General features: G+C 39.6%; 2 protein-coding genes across 11 annotated transcripts in view; one reads left to right on the forward strand and one right to left on the reverse strand.

Annotated features, from left to right (window-relative positions):
• The window catches only part of LOC149237941 (hydroxyproline O-arabinosyltransferase NOD3-like), an 85,219-nt gene that overhangs the window by 18,627 nt on the left and 46,336 nt on the right, over nucleotides 1-20,256 (reverse strand). For all 10 annotated transcript variants that reach the window (XM_089372861.1, XM_089372862.1, XM_089372865.1 and 7 more), the window contains 6 exons: nucleotides 20,033-20,100; nucleotides 19,707-19,908; nucleotides 19,240-19,337; nucleotides 19,064-19,133; nucleotides 18,821-18,892; nucleotides 18,327-18,440 (listed from right to left, as the gene is read on the reverse strand). In XM_089372861.1, coding sequence (XP_089228987.1) covers nucleotides 18,327-18,440; nucleotides 18,821-18,892; nucleotides 19,064-19,133; nucleotides 19,240-19,337; nucleotides 19,707-19,908; nucleotides 20,033-20,100 — 624 coding nt within the window. The remainder of the gene's footprint in view (nucleotides 1-18,326; nucleotides 18,441-18,820; nucleotides 18,893-19,063; nucleotides 19,134-19,239; nucleotides 19,338-19,706; nucleotides 19,909-20,032; nucleotides 20,101-20,256) is intronic.
• Nucleotides 2,402-5,739, forward strand: LOC149237942 (uncharacterized). The gene is made up of 2 exons (XM_089366891.1): nucleotides 2,402-5,312; nucleotides 5,437-5,739. The coding sequence occupies exons 1-2, from the start codon at nucleotides 3,108-3,110 to the stop codon at nucleotides 5,629-5,631; spliced, it is 2,400 nt and encodes a 799-aa protein (XP_089223017.1). The 5' UTR covers nucleotides 2,402-3,107; the 3' UTR covers nucleotides 5,632-5,739.

The following is a 20,256-nucleotide window of genomic DNA, read 5'->3' on the forward strand; positions in this document are numbered from 1 at the left end:
TGACTAAACCAGGCCATTTTGGATCTAATCCGTTCAATTTTTAATACACTAGTTCTAAGTTCTAACTAACCATGAGGACAATTCATCTAGCAATGAGGTCCATCACATGCCCACACTCAACTCCTACTTTATAGACTATTGAGGAGAAAATCGAGACCATTGTTGCCTAAAAGATTGATAAGGCAATTGGGACCTTTGAAACTTTGTTGATGCAAGATGCACACTAGAGTCTATTCCTACAAACATTACTAAAACTACAACTACAACAAAGTACAAAGAACAAAATTTATTAATATCCAACAAATGAACAAAGACATATGTTAATATGACTACAAAGTACAATCAATGATACCAATCTACAAGACTACCCTTGGCTACCTCAAAAGCAACAAATTTAAATTTAAAAAAAAACATGAATACTTGAATTAAAATATTACATCAAACAAGAAAGAAGAAAGTGTGCTAGAGATCAACTAAATGTTCGTAAGAAAGAATGAGGTAAATGGTGAGAAGGAAGAATTGTTAGTCGTGAAATCAATCACTAAGAAGGATCTAGAGGGTGCCCAACACTAAGAAGCCCTAGTTGGATGATCATGGGAGGCACATGGGAGCCGCGAGCCAATTTTCTCATAGCAATTGAGGTCAAACAAACAAAAAAAACTTGTAATGTGACTCTAGCCAAAATTGGGCTATCAATATGATCCATGCAAAGATTGAGTACCATAGCCCCATTCATTACCTTTAAAGAAAGGTCTATGAACTTTCCCTCTCATTAAATCTAGAGATCGGCCACCATTGTCACCTCAGCAACCTTTCTCTAGTTGTTCAGTGGTGAATTAAACCACAAGGGAGGCTTCCCTATATAGATCACCTAAAGGATATTCAACAAGGGTTTAAGGTGATGGAAAGGTCTAATGATTGGGATAAGGTATTGGTGGAGCCAAGAAGGCTAAGATACTCTTTACCAAAGTTCAAGTACTTTATCCTTAGACCACTTGAATGGATTAGCAAGTTGTTATAAGTTAGGGTTTGATAGATTTTCAATGATATGGCATGCAATGTCATATAATAGCTAGAGGAAATAGACTTACAATAATGGATCAATGATGGAACAAGGCTATCAATTAGGCATGCAAGGTTTAGGGCATACAAATGAGTTATTATTGCTGAAGCGTGCATAAAACAACAACAACAACAACAACAAGGAAGAGCCCTAATATTAGGGTTTTAATATACAATTAATGCTATATTTTGACTTTTTCCAATTATTAAATGCAATCCCTATTAAGAGTGCAATAACACATCAAATAAAATTACTATTTGGCATAATTTCAAGAAACCCTATCTGCAACCCTAGATACCTAGAATTTAGAGATAAGAAAGAAAAGCTATAAATAAAGGAGAGGTTTATCAACACCTACTAGACTATTGCCTTGATCTAAAGGGGCAATGAAGTCTCTTAAGAAAAACTGAATGTCTTGATGAAGACGGTGAGAGGGAAACACAAGTATGGAGCTCAATCTCAACATCAATGTATCAAAAGTATGTAGAGTGGGTACTTGTTCGATGAGGAAACACATTTTTTCATGTATTTCCAGTTTATCTCACTAAGTGTCTATCAAAAGTATGCAAAGTGGGTACTCGTTGGATGTGAAATTTAAATTCACATTCAACGAGTGCCTACACTTATTTGAGTAAGCCTATAGGGAGATAAGTCAAAAATATGATTAGAATAAATAGATTTATTCCTTTCCCTCCAAAAATATTTACCCTTATGGTTGACATCATCATCTTGAATCATGTTGGTTCTTTAAAATTGATTTTGAGAATACATTTTTTGTGTTGAGGCCAATTACACACCAAAATTGTGTAACCCATAGGAGAAAATTCTCCTCATTTGATATTTAGCCAGCTAGTAGCACTATGATGGTCAACATATAACAGTATGCCACAATCCTCCACCTATTGCTTCAATCAGTGCTCTCACCCATTCGACATTCTTCTTGAAGGAAGGTGGATCACCTATCAATTGGTACTCAAACCATTCTAGCAATCATGCACTTTTATTTAATGTTGGGACATTCAAGAGTTCCTTTATTTAAATAAAGCATTGAATGCTTGAGGATCTGGGCGATGGTTAATGAGGGGGGCAGAGCTCATGGTAGGCTTTCCCCACATGCTAAATATGTCCTAGCCATCTTTTGCATTTTATATTTTCTTTCATTGTGGATTTATATGCTTTTATCATTCTTTCAACTACATCAACCTCCAAGGCCAAGTTTTTGGGCCCTAACTCAAGTTGTAGATATAGTGTGCCCATCCCAATGACCATTGACTATCAACACAAAGAACGGAGATGGATAATCAGGAGCAGGGTTGCAGGAATCGCCCCCCCCCCGCCGGATCCAAACCCGGAACCGCGGATCGGAGCGAACCGTCCCGGAATCCACCCTGGAAGCGCGGATCGGATTTGGCGGTTGCGCGGATCCGTTAAAAAAAAACGATTCCTGCCTTTTTGGGTTGCGGCCGCCCGGAACCGCGGATCGGAGGGCGGTTCGGGCACGGGGTGGCGCCACGCTTCCGGCCCGGAACCGCACGCCACCCGCACGCCACCCAGGCGCTTCCGGAAGCAACCCCGCGGCCAGCGGATTTTTAATTTATTTTTTTTAAATTTGTTTTAACATGTGACTTAACTAGCATGAGGGGGTGGGTTAGGTTAGTTTAGGGTGAGTCTAGGGTGACTTTAGAAAAGAATAAAGCCCCCATTCTCTTCTCATTTTCTCACTTTGAGTTTATGAGAGTTGGAGAAGAGAAGAGAGGAGAGGAGAAGAGAAGAGAGGAAAGGAGAGGAGAAGAGAGGAGAGCTTGGAGGAGTGAAGAAGGAGGAGCTAGGAGAAGGAGGAGGAGCTAGGAGAAGGAGGAGGAGCTTGGAGCAAGAGCTTGGAGGACTTCATCTACAAGAGCTAAAGAGGTAAGTTCAAACCCCAAACTCCCTTGTTTTTTTGAAAAAAAAATTGTATTTTTCTCCTCCCTCTCCTACTCTTTCCCATTGTTTCTACTTGCTCCTTTATTTACAGGTTGTCCACCACCTATATCCATATTCCAAGATGGTGTTCTTTTGGCTTCTATGTATCATTCCACTCTTGGTTTTAATGATGGCAAGGGTGAGGAATAGAGGGGAAGAGGAAGGGGATGAACTTGGTCCTAATAGTAGTGACCCAATGTATGATGAGGAGGAAGGGTTTGAAGAGGAAGGGGATGAACTTGAAGAGGACACTGAAGCACAAGATGGGAAAGGTACATCAAATCCCTTGTGGAACTATGTGACCAAACTTGAAGGGGGAAAGGGTGGTGGATCTTACAAATGGATGTGCCCTCATGATTGTCATGGAGGAAAACCATATACGGGTTCATATACCCGTCTGAGGAGGCATCTTTGTGGGGTGCTAGAGAGTGATGAAAAAAAGGGTTCTGTGGGGGTAGCCATTTGCCCAAAAATTTCAAGTGAACAAAGACAAAAATACATCAAAATAGAGATGGCTGCACAACAAAAAAACAAGAAACAAAAAACTCATTCAGAATCAAGTGCAAACTCTAAATTTGGTAGTTGCCCATCTCCTCATGGTACTTCTGCAACCTCTGGAGGTAGAAAAACAATAGGGGATTTCCTTAATGTTTCTGGGAGGGATGATGTGGATGGAAAGGTAGTCCGTTTTCTTTGTGCTTGCGGTGTACCATTCAATGTGCTTCGCTCTCCCTATTGGCATGACATGGTAAAGGCCATCAATGAAGCCCCAAAAGGATACAAGGCCCCCAACTATGAGAAAGCTAGAACAGTGTTATTAGAAAGAGAAAAAGCTAAGGTTCAAAGAGCTTTGACACGTTTTACACATGAGTGGGTGGATTATGGGGTATCCATTGTATCAGATGGGTGGACAAATATTAGAAACCAACATTTGATAAATGTTCTTGGTGTTTCTTCTAAGGGTGCAGTATTTATTGCATGTCATGACTCCTCCTCCATCAGTGCAACTGCACAAAACATTGCAGATCTCCTATTGAAATCAATCAAAGATGTTGGTCCGAATAATGTGGTTCAAGTGATCACAGATAATGCAGCAAATTGTAAGGCAGCAGGAAAAATTATTGAGCGTACTCATCCACACATCTTTTGGTCTGGGTGCCTGGTTCACACATTGAACCTTTTGATGCATGATATTGTGAAACACAAAGAATGTGGGTGGATTGCTGAGGTTTACAGGAAAGGGAAGCAGCTCATTAAATTCATCACAGGGCATACAAGGGTAAACTACTTCTATGGCACTTACTCCAAGTTGCAATTGCTTAAAATTGCAAAGACAAGATTTGCTAGTTATTACCTCACCTTTAGGCGGCTAGTGAAGGTGAGACAAGCTTTAACTAATCTGGTGTGTGCTGAAACATGGGATGAAATTAACCAGTGTACAGATGGTGCTACTGCTAATGTAGTCAAGGACACTGTTCTTGACACTTACTTTTGGTCACAGGTTAAATATGTTTTGCAATTCACCAAACCAATTTATTACATGATCAAGTTTGCAGATTCAGATCGACCAGTAATTGGGGAGGTGTATGAGCAAATGGATAGCATGTTGGGGCAGATTAAAGACATTGTTGAGCCTAGAGATACCACCTTGTACAATTATATTCGTGAAGAGGTGGAAAAGCGATGGGATATGCTAAATGTTCCATTGCATGCATTAGCATATGTTTTGACACCTAGGTACTATCATCCATCATGGCTTTCAAAACCAGCACCTGGGGGGGGAAGCAGGAAAAAACCACACCAAGATAAAGAGGTTCACGAAAAATATATGGCTGCATTGAGTAGATTAATCCCTGATAATGAGGAGGCTGCATTGGTACGGAGACAGGTGAGCAACTATACGCTCAACACTGGTCCATTTGGGAGCATGCATTCAATTGAAGATCGAGAGCATTTTTCTGCTCTTGAGTGGTGGAACATGCATGGAGGGCCTACTCCACTTCTACAGAGTTTGGCATTGCGGGTGCTATCACAGGTGGTAAACACTTCTTCTGCAGAGAGGTGTTGGAGCTCTTATTCTTTCATCCACAGTGTTAAAAGGAACAGGTTGAGTTTAGACCGGGCAGAGAGCTTGGTTTATGTTCATTACAACTTGCGATTGTTGTCCCATTACTGTGAAGATGCAAAGTCTAATAAAGACTTGTTGACTTGGGACAAGCATCCAGAGGAGCCCAATTTGGAGGATGGAGTGTTGCAACTAGAGCAATTAGAGGATGCTCTTATCCAGGTATGTCCATTGTGGTATGAATTTTCCAATTTTCCCTTATAAAGCATTTCTCTAATTCATGTTTTTAATTTTTTTGTTAACTAGTGTTTTTTTTTTTTTGCATGAATTTTTTGAGCGATTCTAGGATGATGATGACCGTGTTGATATGCCACCACCCCCACCCCCATCTGGTCCTAGGTTCCATGGTTCAACACCAACAGCAGGGGGTTCTTCTTCATCAGTTCCAGTGCCACGACTTACACAGGGACCATTTTCTTCATTGCCACCACGTGGAGGCACGCCATCACGTTCTATTCGTGGTGGAAGGAGGAGAGATTAGTAGATATATTCACAATCTACTTCTTTTTGTCATAGTCTATAGATTACTCATTAGACTTGTAGACTTGTGAATTTGAATTTTGAACCTTTTTGGCTTGGCGGTGACCAAGTGACATATTTTGTAAACATTATTATTTGAATTTTGGACATGACAAATGTTGACAGTTGCTCACTTGCTAGATAAATCATAATATGCTCTATGTTTTATGTTTTATAATATGCTTAAATGTTTTATGTTTTATAATATGCTTAAAAATTTGATGTATGTTTGTAATAGCTAGAATATAGATGATTGTTGTACATACTAGTAACTACAATGGAATCATGGATGCCATATCTATCTTGATTTATGCAAAAATATGCATGTTTTCATGTCTTCTACAATTAATTTGGTATTTGGGATGTTTGTTTTGAGTATAAATGCAAAAAAATATATAAAAATATATATATATATAGCAGACGCTTCCGCGGACGCTTCGCTCCCTAGATTTTTGGAAAATGACGCTTCCGCGCTTCGCACTTCCGCTTCGCTCCCGCTTCGTGCAACATTGATCAAGAGAGATGGAAAGTGGTAAGTATGGATTGTTGGAAATACTAGGGGGGGGGGGGTTTGAATCAGTGTTTATTTTCAATTATTATTTTTATCAATTAAAAACATTTATAATTGGAACACAGAAATAGATAACAGGAATAGATGCTTTTATTAATGTGATCTTTGCAATAAATCAAGTACAATATATATATATATATATGGTTTCAATCAGTTGCCAAGCACCAACTTGGACTCTTTGTGAGGCTCCAACCTCTAGAGCACCAACTCTGTCTTGTCAAGGCACCAACCTTGAATTTAGGAGCACCAACTCCCAGGACACCAATCCTTTCAGTTCTGAGGCACCAACCTCAAGGGCTCCAACCCTCTGCTGTAACTATCTGGATCTGTTTGGTTGTAATTCTCTGCTCCCAACCCTGTTGGACCTATGACTTACTTCTGTCCTCCTGTTCCTTCCACTTCTGCCAGAACTTCGGCTCCCTTTTTTCTTATAGTTCGCCAGCACCTCAAACTTTCCCTTGTTCTCTGTTTTATATGCCTGATACTCCTGACCTTTGGCTTCCGCTCGTTTCCTCTTCGCTCGCTTGATCTTTCGGCTTCCTCTACGCTCACTCTTCGGCTTCCTCTGTCTCTTCAGATTCATCAAATTCTTACAGGACACGTTAATGCAGAAGAGAGGCCGTATTATAATAATATTGCATATTAAAGAAATAACTATATCAGAGAGGCCCCCCTTTTTTTCAATATTCATACAATGGACCCAACATTCTTTACGGCAATCACATCACTCCTTTAATCGCAATCGCAGCTTCCACAGTCGCAACTCTTTGTCTTCACGATATAACATTGTCGATGCCCCTTAACATCCTCTGTCCTCCTGTAACAATATCATAGATTAACATAGTTAGAAATATATAATGGGTGGTCCCACATGCCACGTCACAATCTCAATCGCAATCACAGCTTTCAGGAGGTCTTTTATAAGTCATGTCTATAACATCATCGATGGCTGATTACTAATTGCCCCTACTGGATGCGATAAGATTATAAATTGTTGTTAATAACTCCATCAAGTCCATAGCTCCATCGCAATCTACAGATTTAACATTCCTTAGAGACTAGTGCCACAGCGGATGCGATATTACATTAGGGCAGTTTATAATGGAGTCGCGGGTTCGCATATATATCGCAATCGACATTTTAATGTGGCAAGGCTTTTAAAGAGGCTTGCAATATTGTGATGGACGCGATATTATATTACATCATATTGTAATGGTCTTGTGGGTCCATATATATATATATATATATATATATATATATATATATATCGCAATCACATATTTTATCATGACACGACTTTACACTCTTGCAGTATTCCTTAGCGATCCTCCACCGTTGATCTTCTCTCCAGATCTAACGGTCCCGACTTAACCCGATCAACCCAAAACCATCCGTTGATCCTTCACCGTCGATCAACCCGCGCTAGATCCAACGACCTACATGCATTTCAGGTGAGCCACTTGCAAGAGAAATAACCACCCAAAAAAGTGGTTTTCTCTCTCCACCCGAGTGCTACGTGTCGCTCGGTTAATGGAATCAGGCGCTCTCCTCTAAATACCACTTACCGCCTAGCGTCCACCCGATAACCACTGCCACTATTACAAACCCGCCGGTTAACTGTTGAACGCGGTTACACAGAGTAACGACTCTCCACTCTTTGCTTCTCGTGGTTTCAAATGACTCTTCCTCTATGCTTCTCTTGCTCCTCTGATCGGTCTTCCCTTTGGATTCCGATAGTTCTTCTTTGGCATATATTACATGCGATGCTCCTCCGTTAACTGCTCTTCCGCTGGCTTCTCCTCCTGATGCGTGTTCCTCTTTGTTCCTTCTAATGAACTTCTTCCCTGCTTTGATAGCTCTGCTCTGATAGCTCCTATGACTTCTGATATTCTCTCCAATGGCTTGACTGTCTTGGCTTTCCTTTGGTTTCTCCTCATGGCTTCTTGCTCCGCTTCTCCTAGAATATTGCCATATTGACATCAATGACAATCTAGGTCAACAATCTCCCCCTTTGTTATTGATGGCAATATTCTTCTTCTCTCCCCCTTTGACATCAATGGCAAAGGAGTGCTCAAGGACTCCCCCTATCAAACTGCTCCCCCTGTCCTACAACATCTTTATGAATCAACTTAAGTGATGCTAAAGAGATAATGCCCATCTTTTGACGAAGATGTTCAAATGCATCTCGAGGAAGAGATTTTGTGAAAATATCAGCTATCTACTCCTTAGTATTGATATATTTCAAGATGATGTTTTGTTCAGCTACTTGTTCACGAAGGAAATGATACTTGATTCGTATATGTTTGGTCTTTGAGTGCATCACTGGATTTTCGCTGAGGCTGATCGCACTTGTGTTATCACAATAGATGGTAATTGGTTGATTTGTACCTATGTTGACATCTTTTAGAGCTTCCTTCATCCATAGTATTTGAGTACAACAATCTGCGGCAGCTATATACTCGGCTTCAGCTGTAGATAGTGATATGGATGTCTGTTTTTTGTTGAGCCAAGATACTAAACAGTCTCCCAAGAAGAATGCATTTCCACTAGTACTTTTCCGATCATCGACACTTCTGGCCCAATCAGCATCGGTGTATGCAGTCAAAATAAGAGTTGAGCTCTTAAGGTACCAAAGACCGGAATCAAGAGTTCCTTTCAGGTATCTGAGAATTCTTTTTACAGCCAATAAATGGGATTGTTTAGGAGCTGATTGAAATCTTCCCACCATTCCTACTGCTTTCATAATGTCAGGTCTCGTAGTAGTTAAGTACAGAAGGGCTCCAATTATTGACCTGTAATGAGTTGCATCTACCGGAGGGGAGTCATCATTTTTGCTCAATTTGCAACTTGTGGTCATAGGTGTGCTCATGGGTGCACAATCTTCCATTCCATATCTTTTAAGCATGTCTTTAAGATATTTGGCTTGAGATATAAACATGCCTGTCGTGGTTTGAGATACTTGTAGTCCAAGGAAGTGAGATAACTCTCCTATCATTGACATCTCGAACTCTTTTGACATATTTTGAGAAAACTCATGGCTCATCTCATCATTATTACTAGCAAAAATCAGATCATCAACATAAACAAGTGTGACTAGTAACTTATCCTCATCCGTCTTTATGTAGAGATTACTTCCTGCCACCCCCTTCTTGAAGCCTTGTTGTTGTAGATAGTGATCCAATCTTGTGTACCAAGCTCTAGGAGCTTGTTTCAACCCATATAATGTCTTTTTCAACTTACAAACAAAGTCTTTTCCTTCTATTAGATTAAACCCTTCTGGTTGCTCCATGTAGACTTCTTCCTTGAGTTTCCCATTCAGAAATGTTGATTTTACGTCCATTTGATAGATTTTGAATCCTTTTGAGCAAGCAAATGCCAAGAACATCCTGATAGCTTCCACATGAACTATTGGTGCAAATGTTTCTTCAAAGTCAATCCCTTCAATTTGTGAATAGCCTTTACAAACAAGCCTTTGCCTTGTTTCTGATGAGTTGTCCATCTTCATTCATTTTGTTTTTGAACACCCACTTGGTTCCTATTATGTTTTTGTCCTTTGGACGAGGTACCAGTTCCCATGTCTCATTCTTCTCAATTTGAGACATTTCTTCTTCCATGGCTTTTACCCATTGAGGATCCTTGCTTGAGTAAATGTTCCTGGTTCTATCATGGATAGAAGAGCAACATCATTCTTCTTTGGTGTACTAGTCATCCTTCTTCGGGTTTGCATCCCTTCATCCATATTGCCAATAATATGCTCTTCTGGGTGATATTTTTGGAGAAATTTCATCTTTTAAGGGGTTTGAGATGGTTCTTTTTCCTTGGTTTTTTCTTGGTCTTTTTCTTCTTTTTCAGGTTCTTCTTCTTCAATGAAGGATGACCATGGGCATGCTATATCATTCAGTGCTTCCCTAGTAGTGCCCTTCCTAAATCCTAAGGCCTCAGAGGATGTTCCATTGCACTAGATTCAAAAACTAACCTCCCACGTGAATGCGGGAAGAAGGATATAATCAAGATCAGTAAATAATCCACTTTGCCCCATGATCCATATTAATATGCCCATAACATCAAATAAAACCACATGTCTACTAGAATGGTTTAAGTAGCAGCTAATAGGTGACCCACCTTCCCTTCAAGAAGAATGCCAAATGGGTAAGAGCATTGACCAAAGCAATAGGTTGAGAATTATGGCATAATGTTATATGCTGACCATCATAGTGCTACTAACTAATTAGCTATCAAATGAAAAAAAAAAATATCCTATGGGTTACCCACTTGTTGTGAGTAATAGGCCTCAACATAAAAAATGTATTATCAAAATCAATTTTAAAGAACCAACGGGATTCAAGATGATGATGTCAACCATAAGGATAAATAGTTTTGGAGGGAAAGGAAGAAATATATTTTTTCTAATCATATTTTTGACTTATCTCCCTATAAGCTTACAAAAATTTCAAGTGCAGGCCAAGTTTCGCATCCAACAAGTACCCCCACCACATACTTTTGATAAACACCTAGTAGATAAACTAGAAATACATGAAAAAAAAAAATTATGCTTCCACGTCCAACAAGTACCCACTCTACATACTTTTGAAGAAACTTGTAGTGCAAAAAGCCACCACATAAACATCAAAGGGCAGAACTTTCTCACAGGCAAAACTATCTTAAACAGTTTAGAATGCACGCACATTGACTAAGGTAGATTGAACTCTCAAGTTGAAATTCAAGCTGATTTGAATTCTCTAAAGAGGTACATCCAAATATAACTTAAGTTCTCCCTATGACTATTTGTAATACCCACTAGACCACCTTATTCTCGATATGGAGCATTATGTAATTTTGCTCTATTGTTTCGATGTAAATGATGTAAACATGTGCTATATTTGGGTGGTTGTGTAAAACTTCTCGTTGCGGGGGAACGCCCCCCCCCCCCCTGAACCCGCTCTTGAAGCGCGCCCTGCTCAGGAGTGGACAGGGAGCAACCTCGAAAGCGTGCTCCATTTTTAAAAAATGCTCCATGTTTTTTAGGAGAGAACAAGGGAGTGGTCGAGGAGCATTCACTCCCTGACCACTCCCCGTGGGTGAATTTCGAGGGCCATGCGGCAAGCAAGGGAGGGATGGGTAGGGCCAAAAGAAATAAAAGGCCCTCCTCCCTTCCCATTATTCACGCTTTGCATATTGAGAGAGCAAGAGAGGGATTTTGGAATTGGAGCTTGAGTTGAGGAGGAAGATTGAGAGAAAGATTGAGATGATTGCTTGGGAGCTTGAGGAGCTTGCAAGGAAGATTGAAGCTTGGGATTGAAGGCCAAAGAGGTAGGCTCTATTGCTTGGGAGCTTGAGGAGCTTGCAAGGAAGATTGAAGCTTGGGATTGAAGGCCAAAGAGGTAGGATCTTGACTCTAATCTAGCATTTGTATTTTTTATATGTTCATTGTTAAATGAAAATGTTCTCTTCTCTCTTTCCCATTCCCATTCCTCCATTTTATTGCAGGCAAGAAACTATAACTCCACCAAAGTTCAAAACTTCAAAGAATGAAAACTTCAAACATTATGGCTATATGGCTTGGCATTCTCTTGATGTTGGTTCCTTTTTTTGTTATTATGGTGTTGGAGAGTAGAAGAAGGAGGGTTGATCATGATGAAGAGGATGAAGAAGTGGGTAGTGGTGGATTTGAAAACCCTAGAGAGGAGTACCTTGGTGAGGAGGAAGACAAGAGTGGAGATGATGAGGGCATAAAAAAAAAGCAAACCAAACCCCATTGTGGAAATATGTTTCTAGGCCTGAAGCAGGGAAAGGTGGTGCAACCACTAAATTTACATGCCTCCATTGCAAAATGTTAATTTTTGGTATGTTATATGCTTAAGAGCAATTTACTTCAATTTTCTTATTAGCCCAATATCAATATCCAGATTAGTAATCACATCAACATGATAGTAAAATGCAGATAGAACATAAACATAAACAGTAGAAGACAAGCCAAGACAAGAGGACACAAGATGTGGCACCAGCCAGGGACAAACCCCAATGTGGGGAAACCCTTGATCAATTCTTCTTATATTCTTCAATAGTTCAGCAGAGAGAGATAGTACAAATATACAAAACTGATATTTTATGACAGCAGCAGTAAAGTCTTGACCAGAGAAGTCAATGTTGGTCAAACAGGACAAAATCTTCCTCTGAAGATCATTCATATGGCACCAACAGGATGTTCATTAAACTGAGCCAAACATGGTCAAACCTTGACCCAATACATCTCCCAGAACTCTGATGTCTTCTTGCTGCACTAGCTGTCACTACTTCATGAGATAGGACATCAACCTTCAGTCCTCATTCTCCACACAGTCAATAAAGCAGGCCTTCTAAGGTTGCGGTGTACCAAGGAGAGACTCCACCACTGCCACGCTGTCCAAGTCTGGTTTGGCAACCCTTAGAACAGCCTTTACTACTGGCTATGGCCTGTGGCCTAGCCCAGCAACAAGTTAGGCCTACAATCCTTCATCAACCAGTGTCCAAACACCATCAACACAACAATATTTTATCCTACAAGAACTTGACTTTGCTGTCAGCACTTTCTAGCACCCAACTATATACATACGCTGATATGTTCTGAGCTTATAGGGCAGATCTGTTCAACGCATTCCTTTACCTTATGACTGTGGCTTCCCAGCCTTGCAAACAGTCCTTAAAACATGCCTAGAACAACTTCCTTTATCACGCTGTCACCTACAGCAAACACGTTGTCTTTCTAGGCTTCTTAATGATATGTTAAGACTCCTTGTTGTGGCCTAAGGCTCCTTCTTGTTGTGGCTAGGGCTCTTCTTTGACAATGGCTAGGACTCCTCTTGGCTACGGATAAGAGCTCCTTCTAACTGCGGATAAGAGCTTCCTTTTCACAGCAAATTAGGGCTCCTTAGATCTGTGGCTAGGTCTTCTTTTGTTGTCTCTCCTTACCTACGTCTTTAGGCTTCTATTAACTGTGACTTTAGGCCTTCATTGACTGCGGATTAGGGCTCCTTTGACTGCAGCCAGATCTCCCTTCAACTGCGGCTAGATCTCTTCTCAAGGCTGCAGCTAGGGCTCTCCTTCAACTGCGGCTAGGGCACCTTTTATGACTGCATCTAGGGCTCTCTTAGTAGACCCTTTCCACTTCGTCTTCTTTGAGAGAAGACAAACCCAAACGAGTGGAGAGAGAAATCATGAGAGATGTGTTCCTCAAATGAATTGAGGTCTCCTCTATTTAAATGCAATGTTGAGGTTGAGCTGGGGGTAGTTTGCTTACTGGCCGACCTTGACAAATTGTCAATAATATGAATAAATTCATATCTCCATAAATACATGTCAAAATCGGATGATCTTTAGATCAATCCTACACCTCTCTGAGAGAGGAATTCAAGAAGAATATCAACTGCCATAAATAAGGTGACCCACATGGAGTTTGGCCCTAGTTTCCAATTTTAACACAAAAACACTTACACAGGTTTATACACTCGTGCCAGAAAGCACCTTTGTGGGGAAATGCCATGGGATGGAGGTAAACAAGTAGGAATCAAAATTTGTGTAAGTGTGACAGCACAACAAAGAGCCAAATACATAAGGGAAGAGGAGGAAGCCCAATATAAATCTAAAAGATCAAATCATGACTTCGAACATGATAGCCCACAATCACATAGACAAAGAACTCCATCAATATCCTCCCATGGCAATGGATATGGACACATAAGAACAAACATCCCATTAAGGCATAGAGCCATATTAGATTTCCTTGAAGAAGGGTGTAGGAATGATGTGGATTCAAAAAAATTATGGTTTCTCTATGCATGTGGAATACCATTCAATGTTCTCTGCTCACCTTATTGGCATGAAATGGTTTCCGCCATTAATGATGCTCCCAAAGGATACAAGAGCCCGGGTTATAACAGGGCTAGAACTGTGGGACTTGATCATGAAAAAGCAAAAATAGCACATGCTTTGGGTAAAATGACAAATTCGTGGGATGAGCATTGTATCTGATGGATGGACAAATGTAAAAGGAAAGCCATTGATAAGTGTTCTTGTTGTGTCTACTGGTGGAGCAATCTTCCTTTCAGCTTATGATTACTCAGAAAAGTTCAGGACCACCATAGACATTGCAAAACCATTACTTCAAACAATTGAACGTATTGGCCCATACAATGTCATCCAAGTCATCACTGATAATGCTTCTAATTACAAGGTAGTGGGAGCAATTATTGAGGATAGATACCCCAACATATTTTGGTCTAGGTGTTTGGTTCACACAATGAACCTTTTGATGCATGATATTAGTAAGAACAAACACCCTCAATTCAAATGGATTGGTGATTTGTACAAGAGAGGCAAAAAAATGATAAAATTTATTACCAATCATAGCAATACCCATGGGATTTTCTGCAGCCACTCATGTTTGGAATTGTTGAAGATTGCGAAGACTAGATTTGCTAGCTATTACCTCGCCTTCAGGGGCCTTTTGAAGGTAAGAGAGTCATTGGCTAGTATGGTATCAAGTCAACACTAGCAGGTATTAAAGGACAGGGCTCCAACCGCAGTTGACAAGCAAGGTTTTGAACAGGTGGAGGACACTGCTCTTGATGGTGTGTTTTGGGCACGTGTGAGGGAAGTTTTGCAATTCACCAAGCCCATTTATAACATGATTTGTTTTGCAAATACAAATGCACCAATGATTGGGGAGGTGTATGAGCAGATGGATAACATGTTGGGGCAAATAAAAGATATTGTTCAAGAAAAAGATCCCAACTTGTATGATATTATTCACAAATGTGTGTGTGCACGGTGGAATAAACTTAATGTTCCACTACATGCCTTGGCGTATATCCTTATGCCAAAATACTACTCTCCATCTTGGTTGGGAAAACCTGCACCTGGGGGTGGGGTTAGGGCCAAACCCCATACAGATCTAGAGGTACAAGAGGGATATATGAAAGCATTAGACAAGTTGGTCCCTAACAGGGAGGAGTGTGCTAATCTGCGTCTTGAATTAGGCAGATACTTCACTAGCACTGGAGTGTTTGGTTCTTTGCATGCAATGGAAGATAGGGACAGATTTGATGCTATCACATGGTGGGACACATATGGCGGGCAAGGACTTTTGCCAAAATTGGCAAAAAAAAGTGCTCTCACAGGTTGTAAATACTTCTTCTGCAGAGAGGTGTTGGAGCACCTACAGCTTCATCCATAATGTGAGGAAAAATAGACTCAACGAAAACTGGGTAGAAAGCTTGGTTTATGTGCACTACAACTTGAGGTTGTTGAGTCATTATTGTGATCAGGGTTGTGAGGATACATCATATACAACTTGGGACAACAACCCAAAGGAAGATAATTTAGAGGATGGTGCTCCACACCTAGATGAATTACAAATAGAACTTTTGAAAGATGGTGATGAAGCAACACCAACCATGGCACCCCCACCATCCAGTAGCAGTGCTTGAGTTCCAACATAATTGTCTTTGTTGCCGCCACCTCCATCTACATCCTCACGTGGAGGGCATGTGGTTTCTAGTTCTAGTCATCCAACTATGCAAGAGGAGACTCCCAGTACTAGTAGACCACCACGACCTTCTCAAAAAATAGAAATTTCTTGTGGCGGCAAGAGGAAGCAATAGATAATAGATTTACTTGTCGCTTCTAGTTTCTAGTAGTTTTTATAATTGTTGACTCTTTCATATTTATTACGATATTTTTTGTAAACAATATATGACAATTTAAGTTTGAAGTTTGAAGTTGGAACTTGGCAATTATAACTCATTAGTAATGAATTATGAATATGATGCTTCGTGAAAGTTGAAAGTTGAAACATTTCATTTCATGTTAGATATTCTTTGCTAGAGTTTCGTTACTTGGTAATGGTAATGGTTACAAGTACAACTCTAGTGATCAATGATGATAAATGTTATATATTGAATTTTGAAAGCTTGAAACTTTAAGATCAATGAATCATGAGACTCAATATGTTGTATGTTACTAACTTGTGGATGTAGTTGATGAAGATTATAACTTCTAGATGATTGATGTTATATGGTTCAATCCATGTTTTTATGATTTTTATATCTAATTCATCATTCTACATGCTTTTGTTGAAATATATGCATCAAAACATATAAAAATATATATTATATAAAAATTTGCTCCCAAACCAGGAGCTTTAGAAAATGTCGCTCCCACCTCCCGCTCCCAAGTAACCTTGGTAAAACTCTTAGTGAGGGCACAAGGCCAAGACCTGCTAATGAATTTGTAAATAGCAATGAGGCTATGAGCCTAACTTTTCTTAAGTAATACTTTTAGCGACAATAATATGTGTGTGTTCCTACTCAAATAAAATAAATGCAAGGCAATAGATGGCTAAGAGGGACAGGAGAGGATCTGAGCAAACACAAGGCAAAGAGAATGGAAAAGAACATTTGAGGGAGTTATATTTTCCTAGTTAGCGAATTTGACCCCATGGGCAATAGTTTATCACTGAAAAATATACTTTAGAGTTTGGGACATTGGCTAAAGTTGCCACCTAACCAAAATGTGCAACTCTATATAGAGAAAATAAGAAATAAAAATTCATCCTTTGAGAACATTATGCATTATTCCATCTTCACAATATAACCCAAGCACACTCCAAATTTTTGAGCCTATATATCATCCATGGAGAGCGTAGGTGATATGGGAAGAGTTGGGTGTTGAGATATGGCCATGTAGGGCCTTGGTGAGAGTTTCCCCAGCCAAGTGACGCCAAAACTTTGAGTTCTTATCTTTCTACCACTGCTATTTTCTCTGCTTCCAAGGAAGGGAACGAAAGGGCAAGCAGATAGGCATTTATGGCATCCCATTCTGGTGATAGGCTAGTGGGATATAGGCAGTTGAACAGTGAGTAGGATGGAAACGAATGCTTGCATGGTGAGAAGTCTATCAAACACCAGGCTAATTGCCTCAGTTTGTTCCCATCTTTGCTCAAATTGTTATTCTCTCCGTTCCAACAAGCAGATTGGTGGGTTATGATGAGTTCTCTGCTATGAATTCTGAGTTTTTGCCTTGGTACAAGAACCCTTTTGCTCATGTCAGTTCATAGCCTCAGTTGTGGGGTGACAGCAGAGAAGGATTGCCTATTACTGGGACAAAAATATTTCTCGAGCAGCCAATGGTGCAGTTCAGGAGTTATACAGAAAAGTACCAATTTTCTCTCAAGTATTATTTATTGTCTGCAGTGAAACTGTATGCCAAAAAATTAAAATGCATGGAATGTGTGCAATATGTTTGATAAAATGCCTTTAACTATGTAAATGTGAATATTGCTTAATTTTGTGTTTAATCTCCATAAATGAATGAGCTAGCCAGCTAATGTGTGTTGTAAAGAAGCCGAATCAACATTCCTCTTATGATCATGGCTGCTAGAAGCATTAGCAGATGAATTGTCCGTCACTTAATATGCATAGTAGCTTGAATCTTCCCATGATTGCGAGATGTGGAATCTACATTTCTGTTCAAGCGTACATTTTGAATGTTAATTCTGGTGGACATAGCAGTGGGATTAGTGTTCCTAAGAACCCAATAGACTTGTCTGAATCAAAGAGGGAGTTGAGTGTGTGACATTATCCCTTTTCTTTTGATAGTTCAGTTCCTATTCTAGGTGACACCTTGGATACCTATGTGCCAGTTTTTTACGCATGCTCTATTTAACATTGCATTTATTATTTACATTTGGTCACATCTACACTTTAAACATTAAATTTATGCATATCCGAAGGTATCACCTTCATTGAAAACAATGCCATGTAGAAAACATAGACAGCCCCATCTGGCCGCAGATGCATTTCATAAGAATAAAAATCAGGATATCTACACACCAGTTATCCTTAATCAAAAGAACAATGAAATTAGTGTAACATGTAAATACTAATGTCCAGACAGTCCACTCAATAAAAGATATGTAAATGGTAAAACACACTTATGAAAGATCAGAGAAACAGTTTATACTACTCAGCCACACCACCATCTGATTTAGTATCTTTACAGAAATGACAGTATTTCCTACAGGTCATTCCATAATTTAACAAGCAACTTACCACACTTTCTGGGACTCCAGGAGGTGGCAACGAAAGGTTCCGAGGTGGAGCTCCTTGAAGGTAAGACCTTTTATCAAAACGCCACTCTCCAATTTTTCCATATGTTAGTTCACCCTGAAAGATAATCCCAAGTAAGAATCTTTTGCAGCAGTTAGCAATGAACAATATTTGGAAAATCACGGTTGTCATCAATATATAAGGAGATTGGTAGGCAGCAGTTAGCAATGAACAATATTTGGAAAACCATGGTTGTCATCAATATATAAGGAGATAGTGTGGATGAAGTTTTATCCATATATTGAACTCTGAATGGTCTAATAACTGCTCAGTTCACAGACTACACTACGTGGATTGACTTCTGAATTTCGAATTTTATATCACACAGACGCCCCACACAGATATGACTGGATTAGACAAAATAAGCCTTGTGACAATAAAAATGCAAAGTTTCAAAGTACCTAAAGCTTATTGATAGAAGGGATAAATGTAATTACCTTCATTGTATAATCACAACCATATGTATAGTGGATGATAAACTTCTTTCCCACTTCCAAATCCCATGGAGGCTGATCCAACCATGCAGGGGCTTGTAAGAATTCCTTATAAATAATGCATCTACACCAAGTACATCCAACCCAGCCTAGATAGACAACTAAAGTTCTATTTATGTTGCATATTTGCTTTCTTACTATAAAATCAAAATTAGAAAGAAAATAATACAAATAATTTCAACCAACCTGAACCATAAAATCCTTCCGTAGAACAAGTTGCACCCCATGCAAGGCATAAGCAATGGCATAGCCATACCTAAAATGAAGGACGATAATTGAATTTAAAGAAAAAGTGGGACTATCAACAACTAGGACATGCCAATCTTTAAAATACAACTGGCCAGTTTTGGTAGGAATCTTACATCTCAAGTACCCATCCAAAGGTTTTATCAGCTTCTGGATCATCCTTCAATCTAATGGAAACATTCATCCAAGTGGGTGCAATTTGCTCTAATTGAGACTGAAGCAGAGGAGTTGATCAGTACCTCAAAGTATATAGGACAAAAATGTAGTCGCACACATAACAGGCAGCTAAAACTCTAAAACCTACTTTCAGATTTCAAGGAGGAAGATGAAAGTCAAAGAATGTTAAATAAACTAAAAAAAATGATTTGGAAACAGGTATAATTTTCTAGCAGGATGTTATGCACATCATTATTTATTTAAGTCCACAATATATACAGAACTTTTGCATAATTTCACATGGTAAATTTTTATATGAGACTACTTCTGTGCCAAACTTGCTTGCCAACAAAAGCACAACTCAGCAGGAAATTTTTACATCCATTGCTGCTGAAAGTAGTTATATCATTATCAATACAGTCAACACCTTTTTTATAATGACAGGAGAGTTGCCAATTGGATCAATGTCTGTGACAGGCCCCTTCTCTTCGGGATAGAACTTCCGTATTACTTTTGAATGCTCAGTAGGCTTGATATAAAAAAATGGAAAAGCTGCTGGATAGTCTTCCCGTGCTATGTTTGGCAAAGGCTTAACAAATACATGATCAGGCTCTGCCATCAAGATATACCTGCATTACATTGTTAGATGCCCCTTGAGTTATTGACTGCTCTCATACAGACACCTACACCATTAATACACAAAGGAACAGAATTAACCCACTAAGTTCCTCAGCTTGGAGCATTTCCACTTACTCCTCTTTAATTGTAGCCTTTTGAAGCCATTGGACAATGGCCCATGGTCTGTTTAAGACAACATAACCCTGCAATCACAGGCCACAGATCAAAAATCAACAGCATTATAAGCATTTTTTCAAATACTTAACTGAATCAGACCGATCCTTTTAGTGCATAAGCAAGGAAATAAGAAACCAACAAGCACACAAGTCAATACATAAGACAACCAAGCCCAACGATGG

Source organism: Pinus tabuliformis, chromosome 8, assembly GCF_031772625.1.
Source record: "Pinus tabuliformis cultivar Carrire ecotype Pingquan chromosome 8, CPIR1, whole genome shotgun sequence".
In the NCBI taxonomy this organism is placed as follows: Eukaryota; Viridiplantae; Streptophyta; class Pinopsida; order Pinales; family Pinaceae; genus Pinus; species Pinus tabuliformis.